We start from the raw sequence: 21,103 nt of genomic DNA on the forward strand, positions 1-21,103 counted from the left end.
CAAAAGCCTCCGTTGAATATTTCACGGAGTCACTGGAGCAAATGTATCTTTCTTATACGTGTACGACATACTATCTTATACGTTGTATAAGAACATAGCACCTGATCGTATAAGAACGATACATTTGCGTCACTGGAATATCATGATTTTCACGGAGCAGCCGTTGATATCCACAGTTCCCCGTGAAATAACTATAATAATTAGAAAATTGCCCTAATTTAAATGTATTATTTTGACAATGACTTACTGGGAAGTATAATTCTATATCCAAAAATTCTATATCTAACTAGATATATACTACAAAGGCAATGGTATATATATAAATGTATATATTAGTATATATAGAGCTAATTATAAATGGGGTCAAAGAATTGCCGGAGGGTATTTAATATAATTACCTAGGATCCACGCACTCACTCCCACTTTGATAGCATCATACTATTCTCTTTTCTATAATCTTAATAAAGATTTCACCCACATAGGGAGGGCAAAAAGTGCATCAGAAATTTTTCTCGCTTTATTGAATTTACCAATGTCTGAGCACGTGACAATTTGTCACACCGATCACTTCTGAAACTAATCAATCTTTTGTGACGATCAATAGAGCAAAAAAATTTTTTCTCTGTTACTCTGTTAAATCTTTTCGTTTTCCATTTATACTAAACCATGTCAAAACCAGCTACCTCTACTGAAGCCACGTTAGTCAAAACAAGGAGAGTAAGTATATACTCGTTTTGTGTTTTGTAATTTTCTAACCCTTGGTAATAGATTTTTCTTCTCGCTAGGAATAGACAATTACTTCACTATAAAGAACGAATGGTCTTTGCCAGAATATCTATTATACCACCAAAAATGTACTGATTTTAGCCAGACAAACATAAAGAACACTCTTGGTACACTCGAAACCTCTCAAATATATTGAATATGAAACAGGCGAACGAAGCTACAATAAAAAAAAGGCCAGAAATGCGCTTGTTACTTTTCAGGTCAAGTTTTTTTAAATTTTGTTTGGCAGTGGGTGGGTCTAAAGGGCAATGATTCTTTGGATGGGGTCCGACCTGCGTTCAACCACCCACACTTCCTGACTAAGATCGGGTAGTGATGAGCTACGGTTTGTGGTGGTTCCACCCTGTCTATGATTTTTTCATATTAGTCGTCAGTGGACGGCTGATTTCTTTCTAGTTGTCAGTGGATGGGTCTAAGGGACAATAGTTCTTTGGATGGGGTCCGACCTGCGTTCAACCACCCGCACTTCCTGACTAAGATCTAGAAGTGATGAGCTACGGTTCGTGGTGGTTCCATCCTGACTCTAGATTTATGCTGACTTTCCAGAATACTGTTTTTTGTTTTCTTTTGGATATTACTAATACCACATCATTTCATAGATCGAAAAGAAAACACAGCTAGTTAAAGAAATTTGGAAAAACGTTACTTCGTTACAAAAACGGAAATTTATTGCAGTAGCTGAACGCACAGATTTATTTTTCTATCTTAATAGACAGTTTCTAATAGTTCTTTTTTTTTAGATAGTTGTTTTTCAGTTCTTTAGATGTATAAAATTTTTTAAAAAATACTCAGAAATATATATATATATTTTTGAATTCATTTATTTTATTAAAATATTTTACTTACATTTGATTTTTTTTTTAAAAAAAAATTAAATACATATCAAATTCAGCCATTTTTTAAATTTTTTTTAATAAAATTTTTTTTAATAAACTATTATTAATAGTTTTATCAGTCTTAACCATATCAGACTAACTGATTAATCAACCAGTTAATTTACAGGTTAAGGTTAAGGTTTTTTATACCAGTCATAAACACGTAAAAGTGACATAAAAACACAGTATATTAAATAAACAAAATAAAGCATATTCTTTGTTTTATTAATTAGGAAGTAATTTTTTGAATTGCAAATGCAGCAGCAAATAAAATAAAAACTAGTACGATCAACTCTCTATAAACACCCTCCTTAGGACCATATACATAAATTTAAAATAATGCATTTAAAAAAGGGGAGGCTTCAACTCCGTATATTTTAGTGATACATGAGTAATCATTCGTGAACAAAATGATGGTGCAGTATATATAATTTTCTTTAATGATAAGATTCGTATTTGTTAACGCAAATTCGACTGTGAAAGTTACAATTCCGACGGCACTATATTCTGCTGCGTCGCTGCGTATTATCAACCGATAATCCGATACTAAATGGAAGGGACATTAAAACAGTCAATTATAATCGAGAGCGCCGCATGGATTAGTTCAGTATATTTAATATTATCGGATAATTAAAACAACAAAAAACGACCCAGACTCATTGATATTTCAAAATCTTTTGTTGGAGTTTAGCCGAAAATAATTTAGAAATGCAGAACTTGGATGATAATAATTTAGAAAAGTAAATAAATGAATTAAAACTGCAGCTAGAAAAACTTGAAGCAAGGAAGAAGAATTTGGGTTAAACACAATAATCATTTAATTTAAACGTAATTTAGTCCTCTTATTAAAAGATATTTAGCAAACTATCGGTCCAAATTTTTTTTTCTCTAAGAGAGATTTATTCTTATTAGTATTCATATTATAATTAATTTTACGATAAAACTTTCATATTATTACAAATTCCTGTTTTTATCATTTTATGAAAATATTGTAGGTTATTAATATATCCATTTGATAGCATAAAATTTACAATAATAATAAATTTTTTTTTTTTAACAATGTTTTAAAAAGGGATTTAATTTTAAAAATTACTGTTTTCGTGATTCCTGCGTAGACCCAAATTTTGACAGAATTAAGATATTTGTACATGGGTGTACAGTACAAACAAGGTATGGTGTGGAAATATTAAAAATCGAGGCAAAATTCATAGCATTCAACCTTCGTCTCAATTTTGACATTGATTCATCTGTTATACAAAATCCACAAATTAGACGACCCACAGTATCTAATAATTCATATCCAAGTAAAAAATTCTTGGATAGCCTTTCTTTATCGGTAAAAAAAATATTTATTAAAATTTATCATTAGATTTTAATATTTTTATTATGACATATTAGTAGCACAGTATTCCTGATATGCATCGCTAGAATAATAGTCATGTGTGGTACGTTTCATAGGTTTCGTGATTACTTTGCCGTACAACATAATTAAATATTTGCACATGTCAATATCATCTTTTGAATGTCACGAATGTCATATCATTCTGTGTTTGTCTTTATGAAACCCTAAATAAGTAGTGACATTTCAAAATAAAGTAATGGTTAATCATTTGCAAAATTTCTTGTTTTATTGATTTGACTCAAATTAGAAATGATCATTTTACAGCAATATACGCCATTAAACTATACATATTTCCATTTACATCCAGTAATTTTGAGATATTTTAAAATAAATTCTATATATAAAAGTTCGAATAATTGGTATATTTTGAATATTCGTTCGTTTTTCCGTATTGTATGTAATTCCGTCCGCTTTATATAAATTATCAATATTATAATGAATATATCACAACAAGTACCGATATTTAATACGAATTTACCGGTTAATCCAGTTATTCCACAGACAGGAACCTCGAATGAAAGAATTCAAGAACCTGATCCTTTTAAAGTAGAACGTAATAATGGTGATGTGTCTGTACGTTTAATTAATCCTGTTCTTATAGAGATTTTGCGAAGATATTTGCAAGCAGAAAGTTTATATGAACGTAATCCCAAGGTTGTATACTTTGAATACTAAATTAATTAAAATAAAAAAGTATTTGCATAAATTTATTTGTTTTTGTATCAAATAAAATTAGATTCCAGCACATGAATTATTTCTCATTCTGCCCAAACTTAAAAAAGTTATTGGACAAGACTCTGGTCAGAAAAATGATACCCAGAAGACTCAAGAGTCTCCCGAAATTGAAGCTGATGATATTATTGACTTCAGAATCCAACCACATCTATATAACACACCTTATGGTGGCCCTTATTATAATAATGTCCATTTAAAGTCATTAGTTGATTTGATTGAAAAGGAATATGAATCTAGAGTCTGCGAGATTAAAGAAATGATTGATAACGTGAGTTCAAAATAACATAACCCTTTTCTTGGAAATATACCTACTAGTATATATATTTACTAACTTTCTTTTAATTATTCTTTAAAGAGGGTTATATCATTTAAAAATCTATTTTACTTGTTTACAAAAGGTAGACTACTAATGGCTTACATTTTAAAGTTAAATACTTTTGCATTTCCTTAACCTTACCAAAAATCGCTTAAATGCTAATTTCATTCTTTAAGGTCAGGATGCATACGCTTTATGGAACGGCTGTATAATTGGAGCAAAAATAACCAGGACAACATATCATCGTACGATAGCTGGAGATTATATGAGCATATTTACTGAAATAATCGATTCAGGTTTGCATAATTTGAATTTTTTTGTTTTTATTTTTGCCTAAATTTAATTAATTTAATTTGATCTTCTCTTTTTTAGACGGTGCCTCATTTATTCGTGGAATGAAAACATTCACTATTATAGAATGGGAAGGTGTATGTGAGATTGAAAAGCTTGCTGTTGTTCCGTTACCAGAAGAAAGTCCAATTCATAATCAGCTAGTAGAACGTGGAAGAAAATTTGTAAAATATGCAATTGGCCCACATTATATATCTTAATTATACCGGAAATATGTTTTGTAATATTTGGTTTGGAACCACCAATTTCAAAAGCGAGGGTCGTGTCATGATTGATTCTGTTTCATTTTTCAAAATCAATCCAAGTTACAATATGGGAACCACAAAGAGAATTCCCCAAAATAATTATTACTATACAGTACCTGCAGTGCCACAACCACAAGATTTTAATGATGAAAAATCAGTTAAAGAGGAAGAACTTTTCATGTGTGTACCTTCTCTTTACGGATTTAGTTTTACAACAAAAAAATGGGGTCAATTATATGTTGAATTTTTAGATGGTAAAGTTACTTAACTATAAAGTCCTCTTTATGATACATACATTTTATATGTATGCTTATAACATCTCTAATTTTAAGAAATTTTGTTTGATGATGACGCATTTGATCAACTTGTCATGGATCCAATAAAGAAGGACTTAATTTTTAGTCTTGTAACATCTAAGCACAAAGGAGTAGATCTTATCAGCGGTAAAGGTGGCGGTTGTGTATTTTTGTTACATGGCCCTCCTGGAGGTTTGTAATTTGTGGTATTAAATTTTTTGTTATGACATGATTATAAAAATAACTAATGTTTTTTATAGTTGGAAAAACATTAACTGCTGAAGCAATTTCGGAATATCTTCATCTTCCATTATATGCTGTTAGTGTTGGAGAACTAGGAATATCGGTAGTTAAATTAGAACGCAAATTAAGTGAAATTCTTGAAGTTGCAAGTGTTTGGAATGCAGTTATTTTAATTGATGAAGGTATGAATGTATTTTTTGATAAAAAAGTAGTCGTTCAATTTTAATTAATGATTCACATCATTCATAAACATGATTGCGTATAGCTGATATTTTTCTTGAACGTCGAAGTGAGCATGACATTCAACGCAATACTTTAGTGAGTGTATTTTTAAGGTTACTTGAATATCATCAAGGAATTTTGTTTTTAACAACAAATCGAGGTAAGAATCTTTGAAAATACATTAAGGTTTTACTGAATTATTCTGAATTAAATTCTTTATTATAGTAAAATGTTTTGATGCCGCTTTTCAATCTCGAATTTCAGTTGCCTTAAAATATAATGATTTAAACACTGATGGTTGGTTATATTTATTAATGATCAAAATATTTATTTTTAACTAATCGGGAGTTATTTTTTTTGCATTTATAGCACGTGAAAAAGTTTGGCGTACATTCTTGGATCGTATTGAAGGAAAGAATAAAAGCCAGGTAGACATTGAAAATTTGAAAAAGAGACCTCTAAATGGAAGGGAAATCAAGACGGCTGTGAGATTAGCAAAGGTAGATTTATATTTGAGAATGCATTGTGTTGACCCGAAACTTTATATTAATAGATTATTTAAATTTAATTTAAATAGGCATTAACCACAAAAGATAACCCAGACGCATTGATTACCACGAAACAATTGGAAACAATTCTTGACATTTCAAAATCTTTTGGTGAAGAGTTGGAAATATGGATACAGTAAATTCAGTTTAAAAGTAATATAGCTTGAAAATACACATTAAGATGTAACAGCTCAATAATATTTTTATCACTTTTTTAACGTGCAGTTCTTATCATTGTTTATAACAATTCCTCACATTTTATTATCAAAATTTAAATAATTATTAGGGTTCTATAAGTTTTAATACATTCTCTATATAAAGACTGATTATTATAAGAAATAATTATTATAAACTTGATTGTTTATAAATGACAATTGACAAGAAAAAAATTATTTAATATATAAATGTATTTGATATAAAGAAGAAAAAAAAGTAAAATTGTGATGTACACTTTAAATTATGGCCTATATGCTATAATTTCTTTCCTTTACTAAATTTGAGAAATTTGTCAATATTTCTTTAATTCTAACTAACTAATCTGATAATTACGTTAAAAGTTTATTAGGGTCCTGTCTAGACTTCTGCAAATTTGAAAAGAATGATATGGCCAAACAGTTAGAAGACAAAACTAAGGTCGTCTAATAACAGTTGCTTGTGACTTATGAAAGGGAACATCAAAGCAAAATGTTTCTAACGTAAAATACAAAGGAGTTTCTAGTATTTCATAAATTACACCTTGTCAACACATTTATAATTTGAATTTTCATTACGATTTACGAATTCAAATTAATAATAAATTATTATATATTGCTTTATAGTTTCATATTACGAAATTATAGTATTCAATGTTTACTAAACGTTAAAACTCAAGGAAGAAATCAAGAAACGAAGAAATGACTTTTTCCGATATTGACGACTCTCATTTGATGCTGCGGAAAGTCTCCAATGACAGTAAAGATTTATCTAACCTTGTTTAGAAAAAGATGAATAGAAAGACATTTACTCTCAAAGAAAATATTAATAAATTGTGAAAGAACAATCCTCTCTACTAGATATTACACACGATATTGTCGATTCGCCATATTAACATTTTCAGTTAGAAAAAGGAGTTAAAGAATTAGATGAAATAACTCAGTTGTCAATGGATATCAAGGTTTTGCAGTACCAACGGTTAAGGGAATAGTTGTTGGAAACAAGTATTTGGAAACGATCAAACACGCAGACTAAAAAGATAAAAAAAGTATATATAAGCTTAACCCCAAAACTTTTTAAAAAAAACACTTGATTTCCAGAATAATATCAATATACTGTATCATAAAACTCTTCAAAAAGAAAATAAAAACATTAGTATTATCATAAAACTACAATAAATACGATTAAAATTAAATATACAAACTGAAATGAAATATGAAATACTAAGTACTAACATACCACAAAAAAGAAGAAAGAGTGAAAGATAGGAAGAGTGAAAGATAAAATAAATTATGCCGGAGTTATGTAATAAAAGTGCTGATTAGCCAATCAAAAGTTGACTGGTCCAGAATAAGGTTAAGGATGGCCCAACACTGATCGTGACAAAATGTCACGGGTTTTCATATAAAGCAATGTGTTATATTTCGATTATTGTAATAGTGAATAAGGGAAATGGTAAATTTGGTTTCCTTGATGTTTTTGTCCTAGGAAAATGCTATACTAATATTGAATTAAAATATATTCCACTAACTGGGTTAGTGAGTAATACTGATGGAAAAGATTTTGATGCAAATGAATTGGGAGAATTAGATAAAGAGAAGATGAAGATATATTGTTAAGAAGACAATATAGATATTATGATAAAAAAACTAATAAATATATTCGCACAACTATAAATGATGTGTTAAACAATGGAACAAAGCAATTAGAAAGGTACATGAGAATAATTGCAAAAGGACAATTTTATCTCCAAGTTGTTACAAACCGAATTTACTATAATTTATGCAATATTTTCCACCAAAGAAGCTAGTATTCTATACACCCCAAGGAAATACGTGGAAATTTCTTTATCCGTTTACATAAATCATCATCGTCAATATATTTTCTCTTATTATTATCACGATCTTCAATAATAGCTTGTGCAATTTTCTCTCCCACCCTATATATAACTCGTAATTCACAAAATCTTGCCGTATTAATAGGAACTTTGTTTTGAGCTACAAAAGAGTGAATTTTTCAGTAAGTAAAAAAAAAAAATAACGAATTCTTTAAAAATATAAAAACCTACCTGCGAAAAATTGAGCACGTGACGAATATGTTTTACCATAAAATTCATTAAAATTATTTCTGTCAACAATAGCACAATTTGGTGGTAGGTCCTTTGTATAGGTACTCTCACGATTTGATAAAATCAGCAGTAACCAGTTATCACCCAAACCAATCTTTTCTGCGACTTCTTCAGACTTTTCATACTCCTCTTTGATTAATTGATCATCAATTTTTGAAGGTTTCGTTGAACCTTGCTCTCGCCACTTCATTTGAAACGACAAAAACATTGGCTTCCCATTAATGATCAAGAAACAAAACCCATCTCCATTTGCCCCATCTCCATTTTTACAAATTTTACTATTATCTTTAAGTGAAATATTAAAAGTTTTACCCCCATCAGTTAACAAAGTTATACCCTCAGTATTTAACATATTATAATTAGCATCAGAAGGAGGAAATTGATTAACAAGAAAATGCGTGCTAACAGATTCATAATCAGGGATATCCACATTTGCATTCAAATCTAAATTATCTGAATAATGTGCTCCTTTTAACAATTCCTTTAATTCTATCTGTTTGAATCCGAGTGCTGAAAATAAACAATAGCGTAAGGCCCAAAACTTAACATTAAAAGTTTCCCAATTTTGCCAATAAAATGGTTCATCAGGATCGATCATTTCATGCCAGAATTTATTAATTGATTTATTAACAGCTTTTTTTACAAGTAATCGTATCCAAAGATAGGGAATACGTATATAAAACTTAGTATTGACTGGTTCAAGTGATAAAATTCCATTGGACTTTAACATTTTGTATGAGATAGACTCATTCTCGTCAAGAGTTGCGTCACCATCAACAGGCCTATCCAAAATCGCATTTGCGAGCACTGGAGTGATCATGTTGACATATTTATTGAATGGATACCGTATACTTAGTTCCACCTCAAGTGATTTCATAATGTCCAGTAAATCAATGTCGTCCCATCCGTGGGTTTTGGACGCATCCGAAATATGATCATAAAATATTTCTAATGCACGCACCTGACCACCTACATCAGAAATCATACGTCTGAAAAGATTATTTCGATAAATAAAGTTTTCGTCAAAGCCAAGATTACACGCTATTTTTAACATATCTTCTATGTCTAGCAAATGCAATGGTAACTGAAGAGGCGGATGCATTGATTTTGTAATAATTAACTGGAGTGGACCCTCAACTGTACCCGCAAAGACTGGAACAAAAAACACTTTTCCTGTTTTTTCTGGAATTGAGCTTCCTATTTCTTCTGAAATTAAGTCAACAATAAAATTACAACTAGCTGAGCCAACAGAATTTATAAGGTCACGAAATTTATCGTAATTCTTATCATATAATTTATTGATCTCATCAATACCGACAATTATTGCAAGTTCATATATATTTTTGTCTTCTTTAAGCTTACTTAAATAAATGGCTCTTAAAACGAGGGACAATGTTAATCCCCTTGCATTTTCTTGCCCAATCTTGTCTCTAAATCCAACAAAGCTCTTATTGCCATGTACAAAATAGCTGAATAAGATCCTCAAAGCTATCGAAGCTTCTGCTCCAATATTCACGTCAAAATCCGATGCCTCTGTTCCATTTCCATATGTAACGTTCAGAAAAACTGCATTTCCTAATATAGACATAATATCTTGATCTCCAGAATTCGAAGCCTTGTTGCGAATAATATTAACAAGTTCCTGCAAAAATCGACTTTTTCCCGTGCCGGGACCACAGGCTAGGAATGGAATTGGATGAAAGTTGCGATCTTGTTTTGGATGGGCAGGGGAAAAGTTTTTAAAGTTTTTAAATCGATTTAGAATCCCACTACGTTGTTCTGTGCCACCTCCGTTCCAAAGAGTTTCTATGGTGTCATCACGACCACACAAAGTAAATCGAGCACCAAACGTTTCGACCAACAATGTCAAGGGTTGCCTCCCAGTGACCGGTGAGTATTCTTGTATCCATTTTAAAATCGAATTTGAATCACTAAAAGGATTGGATACAGCTACATTAAATTAGAAAATTTAAAAAAAGAGTTAAGTAAAGGCAAACGTATTTTTGGGGCGGTGTCTAATGTAGACAAAAAAAACGAAGTTTCTTGTTCGAGAGGTAAAAAATTAGGAGACACTTACCAGTGGTGGTGGTCAGACGTTGCACGATGATGTGAATGGCAGACTTGCTTTTCTTATCTTTAAAACTATCCTTGTTGAAATATTCATCAAGAGAAAGTAGAGGTTCCATCAATTCTCCTCCAAGTTTTTCTTTAATGTCATTTTCGGTAGAAAATGTTCCAAGCAACTTGATGTTCTTGATGACACTATCACGGTCAACCTTCCAAAGATTCAGATTGTCAGGAGAATAACTAATTCCTTTTTTAGACAAGATAAGAGACTTGACATCTGAAACTGTAATGTCTTCATATTTGGTCGTGCAATTGTCAACGATAATTGTATCACTAATTTTAACTTGAATAGCTCGGGCAGGAGCATCTCCGAGAAATAGACAATTTAAGGGGAATATCATTTTGAAAATATTTTTCTGTAAAATTATAAATGATATTTTTTTTTTAAAAGAAGTTTAGAGAAATTTGAGAAAAAAAAGAAAAAAAAAAGGTATATATACTTCTGAATACATCGTGATTAATTATTATAAAATGATCTTTATAAACTCTTAATTGGTGACACGAAATATGATATAATGACATATAAACGATATAAGCAAAAAAAAGTTTATAAAATTGACTTGTCGGCAAGCGAAAAAGAGTGATACTCAGATCGCATTCACGAGGTATTTATTAATTCTTCGGTTGTACAACAACAATTAGTAGCCAATAAAATTAATTTTAAATTATGTCATAACGACAACTAAATTAAATCTGGTGTAATTAAGGCGTTTTCTCTGTACAACTTTTTTTTTCTTATTCCGACCCCAAGCCGTCGTGCTATTTTCTCCGAGCATGAACCTATCGCAGTTGACGAAAAAATTATTAAAGTCCGGACGAGACACTTCACAATTAAGGGCTGTGACTGTGCATTTGCAAGGTAGCTTGTAAAGCTAATCTCTTTTTTATTCAGAAATTTCGAGGACCTTATTAGGCGGGGAACATACCTTCGGTGAGTTTTACTAAGGCCAATATTGTTAATTTATTTCTGACTCTTCTCTGACGACCATTTTATTCTATCCAGAATATCGACGTTGAGACAAAAAAAATCGGATTAGAGTTAATATTGGGATATGTTAGTATATAGATAGCTTAGATAGCTTAGATGAGCGAAACACCGGCAGGCGACTCTATTTCACATTGTAAAACAATGTCTTTTTTTTTACATCAATAAATCAATAATTCCGATCGTGACATTTGTCACGGTTTTTTTTATCTATGCTAACGAACTTTTGAATTATTCCGTTTTATATAAAAAATTATTATCGAACATGCAATCCATTGAGAATTAAATTCCAAGCTCTTAGCTGAGATTGCAGAGCTTAGGAAGGAGAATGCTGAGATTCCCGAACTTAGAGAGAAGTTACTAAAGTTTGCTGAGGTTGAGGCTGAGAATGCGAAGCTGAAGCAAATTATTGAAGAGAATGCAAGGCGTGATTCTGAGAATGCCGAACTCAAGTCTAGAGTTGGAGAGCTTGAGGCTAGACTTGCATTATTAGAACAGGGTTCAGCTGTGGATGGGATGGCGTTGTCATTTGGTCAGACACAAAATGATAAAGAAGCGATGCCAGTGGTGACGGTACCAACTGTTGATGTACCCGATTCTGTAATAGACCAACTCAATAATGAAGTAGGACGAGCACCTAGTGACCTTCGGTATGTAGAAAACATGTCATGTATACAGATTAAACAAAAAACAAGTATTGTATGGAAACCGATGTATGTATGGTGTCACATGTATGCTATGTATGGTAACGATTTCATACATGTATGTTTATCACGAACCAGAAATAAAGAATGACTTGTATGATTGTACGAACAACTTTTTTTTTTCGGCACGCGTCATTTGACAAAAACCAAACAAAACTACATTCCTTTTTATTTTTTTTAGGAGCGATTGAACATATTTCTAGTAAGAGGAAAGAGTTTTGTCTAAATTTACTTTCAGGAAATGATATTAAGGTTTTTTTCTCTCTCTTTTTTTTTGACATTTTGATTTTTTTTTAGATTCCGAAGTTTCTTCAGAATGGTTAAAAAAACATTAATATTTTTTCTTCCTATTTTTCCTATTTTTAGGTCATTTGTTAGAGTTTCTAACTGATCAAAACAAAATGTTTTAAAAGAATTTCTTAAGTAACTTTTAGTGTAAGAATTTATCATTTTCCAGACATTATGAATTTTTAGGAATTTTGGGAGACTCAATCTTTCTTTAATAATTAATAGTAATTGAAGTGGAAAGATTCTTATTATTTATAAAAAGGTCAAAAATCTTTTCAAGGTAGTCATCATTCCTTTCAGTGGTATTATTAATATTAATACCTTTACTGTATTAGATTGTTGGCTTGTATTGAACGAGTAGTAAAAATTATATTTTTGCAATTGTAAAAATTTATAGTATCATTCTATTGTCTTTTTTTTTTTTTTTGATATATATTATAAAATTTTCTTGTACATATACGGAAATATTACTGATATATTAGATTTAGCCATTGATGTGTTACAAGATCAGATTTTATTTATTGTACAACATCAACCTATATAAATAAATGAAGGATTTCCAACATTTTAGACATTTTTCGCAAGTAATTTGATTTGGAAAAAAGGTTAGTAAGTAATTTATCCTCGGAAAATGTTTGTAAATAATTCATTTCATATTTTTGGGGGTGTGAAAATATTTATTTGCTGATTTATTAATTACCTAATCAAATAATAATTATTGTAGATAATTGAAAATTTTCCCATAAGTTAGAATATTTCCCGCAAGTGGGTGTTCCAATCTTTCAGTGATGGAAATTACAAAATCTCAAATAGCAATTGGACACTTTGATGGTATTATTTTTTTCAATTAAGAATATTTTATTTAACTATAATTAAGGTTTTTTCACATTTAACTGTTAATAAACCTAATTTTTATTACTTTTTTGTCTTTTTAGATCATAATTTAGCCCTTTAAGTTGAATTTATAGAACTTATGACATATATAAAGCAATTTTTTAAAAATTTTATAACACGTCTTCTTCAGAATACACTTATATTTCAATCTTTAATTAGTTATAATGTCTTTGATTATTGAACTTTTGGATATAGATGATTATAATGAAGAAGACTTAATTAAAATGGTAAATAAATAATGTTTTTGAATTACTATATCATTTTATTAAAAAAAAATTTTTAAAAACTAACAAAAATAGAGTGAAAATAGCGGTGATAGTGAAAATGAATTAGAAAGTAAAGAAACATTAGCCTTCTTTACTTCTCAACTGTGAGTTCCCAAAGTTATATATATATACAACTGTTTCTATAGAATATCCAGAAACATCTCCAGAAGGAGTTGTGATGATCTATAACATATTTGACTGGAAAAACCTATGGACATGTTTTCAGATGTAAGTACCATATATAGCGGGCCACAGTACCCTGAGTATCTTGCAAAAATTGGGGTTTGACCCTGTACCCCTGGGTACTAAATAAAACTTAAAAATTCCTTTTTTGCAAATATCTCACGATTTACTAATCCAATTTGAATGATCTTTTTTTTTTATTTTGAAGAACTTAATGAAAGCTATTAAACAAAAAAAAGATGGCTCAAATCTGATCACTGGATCACGAGATAATTGTAAAATATCCCCCTGTGTATTATACAATTCTATGAAATTTTTCAAGAGGGGTACTATGCATAGGGGGGTACTATGACCCATGATATATGGTATATATTATTTACTATAACAAGCAATAAATCTTTAACTATGAATCTATATATTAAAAATCATTGATGGCGTAACATTTAGATCAGTGTTGGCATTTGGCCGCGGCCAAGAATTTTTTGGCCGATTTGGCCAGCCAAAATGGCAAAACGGCCAATGGCTAATCCCGGCCAAAATTTAGCCAAATAACAAAATACTAATACTTTATTAAGGCTGTATTGGCATTTGGCCACAGCCAAAGATTTTTTTGGCCAGTTTGGCCAGCCAAACTGGCCAAACAGCCAAATGGCCAATCCCAGCCAAATGGCTAAGTGCCACTGATTTAGATTAGGGGTGTACCAGAAATCGCGTGATTATGCTCGAATTAGAGACCTGACCGCCCTACACTACTGCCCAAGCGTTCCCCCCAAAAAAAAGCACTGGTGGCCGGCATTATGCAGAATTATGCACTGTCACGTGAACAGTGCGGTGACAGATAAGGTGTGACAAATAAGTTTTTTTTAACTCGAAAAAAACTAAGTTCTGATAAATATAAACAAATGAAACACCGAGGCAAGACAGATGTGATGATTTTTTACTTGAACACGTGACCAGTGCTTTTTTTGGAGGAACGCTAGGCTAGATCCCCTACCCACCATGTGATTGAATTCTGATTGGCTAAAAAAATACATACAGTATAATATATAATATATTACATTAATATATATATTATAATACAATTAGTTTGCTATCTAATAATCCAATTTGCATAAACTTTTTTTTGTTTTGTAGCCCCATTTATGCTTTATAAAATAAAAAAAATTCATTGAAATTGGACTGCTAGATGGTGAAATAATTGCAAAAAAGCTTGTTAATAAATAAATTATTACCATATATTATATATATTATAATACAATTATTTCACTATCCAATAATCCAATTTGCATAAACTTTTTTGTTTTGTTTTGTAGACCTCTTTATGCTTTACAAAACAAAAAAAAATTCATTAAAATTGAACTGCTATATAGTAAGTTAATTGCAAAAAAGCTTTTTAATAAATAAATTACTATATATTACATATATATTATAATACAATTATTTTACTATCCAATAATCCAATTTGCATAAACTTTTTTTATTTTGTAGCTCTCTTTATACTTTATAAAACAAAAAAAATTCATTAAAATTGGACTTTTAGATGGTGAGATAATTGCAAAAAAAGCTTCTTAATAAACAAATTATATATTTTTACTATAAAAAATATACTTTTACCATAAAAGGTATATTGTAACACCTGATTGCAGGACCTGACCCCCACCCACCCACTAAATCACGTAATTTCTGGCACGCTCTTTACCTGTATAAATAAACTTTTAATTGTGTAATGCATTTTCATTAGTCAAATTATTATGTGACATTATACAAAGTCTAAAAGGCAATAAAAATGGTTTTAGATTACACAAGAATTCAAAAAAAGGAAATTAATTTTACTAATCACTTAATTCCAGTTGAAGCTATAACTTTTTATTACTTCAAGTTTTGGATTACACAAGAATTTAAAAAAGGAAATTAATTTGCCAATCACTGAATTCTAGCTGAAGCTATAACTTTTATTACTTCAAGTTTTGGGAAACATGAGAATCCAAAAAAGGAAATTGATTTGCTGATTACTTAAGTTATAGGTTATCATGAAAATTAAGACGCAAAAATACAAAGATGAAAATTATTATAATGATCACTTAACTTTGGCTGGAATTACCATATTTGTATAAATATACAATCATAATTTGTTATTATAAGTTAAAATTGTATACACTTTTAGTAATTTTTTATCATTAAAAATTAGTAAATAACTAATATTGATAATTTTTTTTTTAAAACCTTTTTTTAAATACATTTGAAATATCTAACTATTTTTTTCTAAAAAGTTTTTAAATTTGTTTAAAACTTTTAAACTTCTAACCAAATTTTTCTTAAAAGATTTTAAAATTTATAATATTATAATATATAATATGAATATGAATCATAAAGTTTTTAAAGAATGTCAAAGAATATTTAATGCTGAATATTAATAACGTTTTTGTAATTAAAATCAAAAGCGTCCAGGTAAAAAGAAAAATATACTTATAACATGACCAACTAAAAGAACAAAAGGAGTTGGTAATAAAGTTAATCAACTAGCACAAATTCCTAAGACACGTATTTATCCATGAGTTTCTACTGGATTGGAACACCATTTACTAGGTCAAATAAATCATAGATGTAGCAAATGTGAAGCTATGATATGGATTGATAAAAGAGTAAATAAGTCATCAAAATTACCAGTATTTACCATATGCTGTGTAAATGGAAAAGTCATACTTTCCTTTTTTCAAGAATTACCTTATCTTTTTAATATACTTTTTCTTGAAAATAATTCATGTTCACGTTTATTCTAGCAGAATATTCGCATATACAATTCTGCTTTATCTTTTATATTTTTGGAAGCAAATATTGACCATCAAATTACTAGTGCAGGTAGTGTTTACACTTTTAGGATTCATGGTAAAATGTATCATAGAATAAGTACTTTGTTGTCTAATCCTGAAAATCTACCATTCCACCTTCTTTTGCCCAAATTTACATTTATGATACTGACCATAAAATTAATAATAGATTAAATGTAATACCTAACCTTAATTTTATCGCCGGTTTCTTTTTAGTGTGATCTAGTTAAAATAATAATAAAAAAAGATGAATTTTAGAAACCTGTGATTACTAAAATTTTATTGTATTTTTAGGTAGAGAAAATGCAAATACAAGCTGAAAATGCAATAAAATTTTAGTAATTACAAGTTTTTAAGTAAGTTTACTTATAAGTAACTTTTAAAGCATAAATGTTACACAAATTTTTAAGGAGTCACTTATAAGTAAAATTACTTTAAAACTTGTGATTACTAAAATTTTATTGCATTTTCAGCTTGTATTTGCACCCTTTCTATCTAAAAATACAATAAAATTTTAGTAATCACAGATTTCTAAAATTCACCTTTTTTAATTATTATTTTAGCTAGATCACATTAAAAAGAAAAAGGCGATAATATTCTTATTGAACTTTAACAAATACTATATGAAATCAATTCATATATTAATATCTTTCGTCAAGCTGGACAATTGCTAAGAAATGATCCATTGTTAGATTTATGATTAGCAATAATTAATAATAGAACAAGAAATTTATAATGGTATAATACACAAAATACATCAGAAGTAATAGCTATTATAATAACTGATAAGAAATGGACAAAAAACAGAAAATTAAAATCGTGATATAATATTATGATCACATGAAGGTAGTGTTACAATCCGAGGATATCCGTCACCATTTTATCCGATCTGATTAGAATCCGCCATCCGTTTATCCGATCTGATTAGAAATCCGTCATTCGGAATATCCGCATAAGTATCATCTGGATCATCTGGATTATCCTTAAGGATTATCCGGATTATCTATTAATACCATTAAAATTTGTATAAGATATAATTCCAGCCGGCATTAACTGATCGGCACCAGAATTTCCTTTTTTGGATCCTTGTACAACAAGAATTCCCAATTTTCACAGAAATCAAAATTTCCTTTTTTGGAAATTTGTGTAATGTCACGTGATTTGACGGGATGCGAATCATTATAAATTAAATTTGTCGGATATCTGTCGGATGAATCCGTTATTATCCGTCATCTGAGAAATCCGATCTGTTATTATCCATCATCCGTGTGATCCGATCCGTTAACTTATCCGTTATCCGTATAACCGCCAATATCCAGATATCCGTCAAAAAATCCGGATAGCGGCTAATCAGATTGGAACACTACATGAAGGTGGAATGCAATAAATTTTAAAGATTCATTATGCTTACATAACACTTCATTATGTTCTTATATTTTCAAAAGGAGAAGATGGATGGCATCCAAACATTCCTATACATAATAATGAATCTACTTATGATGAGAATATATCTGAGTTTAGTAATGAAAATAAATTAAATACATCAGATAAAAAAAGCGTAATTATAATAAATTATTTTCATATCGCCTTGAGTTGAATGACCTGAAGAACGAATAACTTTACATTACTATGATTTATTATTTCAACAATGGATTGTTAATATATATACAGTAGTTGAATAAATGCGGTTAAATTATGTAAAATTTAATCAAAAAAATATATGTGCAGAATTATATAACGGCTTTCAGAATGCTATGATTTCAGGTAATGATGTGTGAATATAGGGCGGATTATCGCTACCTTCAAGATTTTACTGGTAGTTTCAATAAATCATAAGTTATATCGAAGATGGGATGGCTATTATAAGAGTATTTGATAAATCTGATTTATTTATTACTATAATATCGCTAGTGAAATAGTCCAAATCGGCTAGAAATCGGATGTCCGATTTTAGGCTGAATTTGGTGATAAATATGGCCGATTTATTAATTTAGGCAAAGTTCCGATTGGCAGGCCGATCGATGCCGATCAGAATGTCCGAATTGTATCCGAATTGCTTAGTATTTTTAATCGAATTGTTTAAAAAATATTATTCGTAAATTTATTGAATTGCAGTGAATTTATTCGAATTATGGTAAATTTGTGACAAATTTTCTAATTGTAGTAAAATTTATTCCAAATTGTAGTAAAATTTATTCCGGTTTGTAGTAAAATTTATTCCAATTTGTAGTAAAATTTATTCTGATTTGTAGTAAAATTTATTCGGTTGTAGTAAAATTTATTCTGATTTGTAGTAAAATTTATTCAATTGTAGTAAATTTATTCTGATTTGTAGTAAAATTTATTCTGATTTGTAGTAAAATTTATTCCGATTTGTAGTAAAAATTTATTCTGATTTGTATTCTGAATTGTATCGCAAATTACAGTAAATTTTATTCTGAAATTTAAAATATTACATATACGTATAAAACAATTTCTTAAAAATCATCCCCACTTTCTAACAAATCTGTCGGTATACGTTAAATTCCTTAATTCCATTTGTTTCTACAAATTGGAGATGATTTTATAAAAAAAAAAAGAGAAAAAACATTAAAATAACGTTTTTTTTAAGTTTCAAGTTTGAAAATCAAAACGTTACCTGTAGGATGGCAAATCGAAGCCAATTTCCGTACAAAAAAATCAATAAAATATAATAAAAATGTTAAATTAAACATTTTTATTAAGTTTCATCGAAAAAGTTTGAAAATCGAAACTGCGCGGGATAGGTATCCAATTTGGAGCCGATTTGTAAAAAAAATAATAAAATAATAAAACGTTAAATTAAACGTTTTTTATTAATTGCGTCAAAAAGTTTCGAAAATCGAAACTTTCTTTGATTCCGGTATCAATTTTGGAGTACATTTAACGCAAAAAAAATTAATAAAAATAATAAAAATGTTAAGAATTTAAACGTTTTTTATTAAGTTTAAATAAAGTTTCGAAACTTGAAACTTTACTTGCGAAATTCCGGTATCCAATTTGGAGCCGATTTCCTGCAAAAAAAAAATAATAAAAATAATAAAAAAACGTTAATTTAAACGTTTTTATTAATTTGCGTCAAAAAAGTTTCGAAAATCGAAACTACTTGCGCGTGTATCCAATTTGGAGCCGATTTTCCTGCAAAAAAAATTAATAAAAATAATAAAAAACGTTAAATTTAAACGTTTTTTTATTAATTTTTTTTCAAAAAGTTTCAAAATCGAAACTTTACTTGCGGGATTAGAGTATCCAATTTGGAGCCGATTTCCTGCAAAAAAATAATAAAAATAATAAAAAAATGTTAATTTAAACGTTTTTTTATTAATTTGCGTCAAAAAGTTTTGAAAATCAAAACTACTTGCGGGATTCCGGTATCAATTTGGAGACGATTTCCCTGCAAAAATATTAATAAAATATAATAAACGTTATATTAAACGTTTTTTATTAAATTTTTCAAAAAGTTTCGAAAAATTGAAACTCTTTGCTTGTGGGAATGGTATCCATATTGGAGCCGATTTCCCTGCAAAAAAAGTAATAAAATATAATAAAAAACGTTATATTAAACGTTTTTTATTAATTATTTTTTCAAGTTTGAAAAATCGAAACTTTACGCAACGGGATTCGTATCATATGTGGAGCCGATTTCCGCAAAAATATTAATAAAATATAATAAAAAACGTTATATTAAACGTTTTTTTATTAATTTTTTCAAAAGTTTCGAAAAATTGAAACTTTACGGTATTCCACTACAATAATATTAAAAAAAAAAAAAAAAAAAATGTTAAACGTTTTTTTCAAAGAAGTTTCGAAAATGCAAAGCTTATCTGGAATATCGGCGTCCACGTTGGAGCCGATTTACTTATACGAAAAGTAAAAAAAAATGTTTTTAGTAATATTAAAAAACATTTTTTAAAGTTGAAACTTTTGTTTGAAACTTACCTTTGGAAATCGATGTATCCAAGTAGGAGCCGATTTATATTTAAAAGTATAAAAAAATGTTGAAAAGCGTTTTTTAAAGTAATAGTTTTGCAAAAAAAATTAATAAAATCAGGCGTTAACTAATGTTCCGATTGAAAATATTAAATGAAAAGTTAAAAAATGTTTCGTAAAAAATAAAAATGTTAAAAATTGAGCAATTATTTAAGATAAAAAATTAAAAAAATCCCAAAAGCGATTTAAAACCATTTTGTTTTAGGAATGAAGTTAGATGAAGATAAAGTTTTAGCTTTAGTTTAAATAAAAATCTAAATTCGGTAATAGATCAACTAATTGCCAGATTAAATTTACTGTAGGTATGAACACGAGTACATCAAATAAGTTGATTTTGAAAAATCGTTTATTAGAAATTGAGCCAATTTTTCCATGCCCAAAAGTTTTGATTTCGACCAGTGCAATTTGATATAAAAGTCATAAATCAAACAAATATTAAGCGAATTTTAAGCTGTTAATCAAATATGATAATTTTTTGCTA

At 29.1% G+C, this 21,103-nt stretch overlaps 5 protein-coding genes across 6 annotated transcripts; 4 read left to right on the forward strand and 1 right to left on the reverse strand.

Annotated features, from left to right (window-relative positions):
* Window positions 1-3,498: 3,498 nt before the first annotated feature.
* OCT59_017906 (uncharacterized protein) lies at window positions 3,499-4,665 on the forward strand (the record flags this gene model as incomplete). The annotated part of the gene is made up of 5 exons (XM_066137801.1): window positions 3,499-3,717; window positions 3,800-4,066; window positions 4,154-4,196; window positions 4,291-4,410; window positions 4,487-4,665. The coding sequence occupies 5 exons, from the start codon at window positions 3,499-3,501 to the stop codon at window positions 4,663-4,665; spliced, it is 828 nt and encodes a 275-aa protein (XP_066004342.1).
* Window positions 4,666-4,777: 112 nt separating this feature from the next.
* On the forward strand, window positions 4,778-6,159 carry OCT59_017907 (uncharacterized protein; the record flags this gene model as incomplete). Of its 2 annotated transcripts, XM_025308794.2 has the most annotated exons (7): window positions 4,778-4,964; window positions 5,043-5,198; window positions 5,267-5,431; window positions 5,515-5,631; window positions 5,697-5,768; window positions 5,841-5,971; window positions 6,049-6,159. In XM_025308794.2, 7 exons carry the CDS (start codon window positions 4,778-4,780, stop codon window positions 6,157-6,159), a joined length of 939 nt encoding a protein of 312 aa, XP_025172200.2. The 2 variants fall into 2 exon arrangements, with proteins under 2 accessions (XP_025172200.2, XP_066004343.1); XM_066137802.1 differs by lacking the exons at window positions 4,778-4,964; window positions 5,043-5,198; window positions 5,267-5,431; window positions 5,515-5,631 and having other exon boundaries at window positions 5,766-5,772.
* Window positions 6,160-7,344: 1,185 nt separating this feature from the next.
* On the reverse strand, window positions 7,345-11,045 carry OCT59_017908 (uncharacterized protein). Its single transcript, XM_066137804.1, has 4 exons — window positions 10,907-11,045; window positions 10,417-10,822; window positions 8,280-10,289; window positions 7,345-8,208 (listed from the first exon to the last, which is right to left on the reverse strand). The coding sequence occupies exons 1-4, from the start codon at window positions 10,916-10,918 to the stop codon at window positions 8,018-8,020; spliced, it is 2,619 nt and encodes an 872-aa protein (XP_066004344.1). The 5' UTR covers window positions 10,919-11,045; the 3' UTR covers window positions 7,345-8,017.
* On the forward strand, window positions 7,624-7,830 carry OCT59_017909 (uncharacterized protein; the record flags this gene model as incomplete). The annotated part of the gene is made up of 1 exon (XM_066137803.1): window positions 7,624-7,830. The coding sequence occupies one exon, from the start codon at window positions 7,624-7,626 to the stop codon at window positions 7,828-7,830; it is 207 nt and encodes a 68-aa protein (XP_066004345.1).
* A 922-nt stretch (window positions 11,046-11,967) lies between the features above and the next one.
* On the forward strand, window positions 11,968-12,671 carry OCT59_017910 (uncharacterized protein; the record flags this gene model as incomplete). The annotated part of the gene is made up of 5 exons (XM_066137805.1): window positions 11,968-12,196; window positions 12,337-12,407; window positions 12,522-12,528; window positions 12,580-12,590; window positions 12,669-12,671. 5 exons carry the CDS (start codon window positions 11,968-11,970, stop codon window positions 12,669-12,671), a joined length of 321 nt encoding a protein of 106 aa, XP_066004346.1.
* Window positions 12,672-21,103: the final 8,432 nt, after the last annotated feature.

This window comes from Rhizophagus irregularis, chromosome 26, assembly GCF_026210795.1.
Source record: "Rhizophagus irregularis chromosome 26, complete sequence".
NCBI lineage: Eukaryota > Fungi > Glomeromycota > Glomeromycetes > Glomerales > Glomeraceae > Rhizophagus > Rhizophagus irregularis.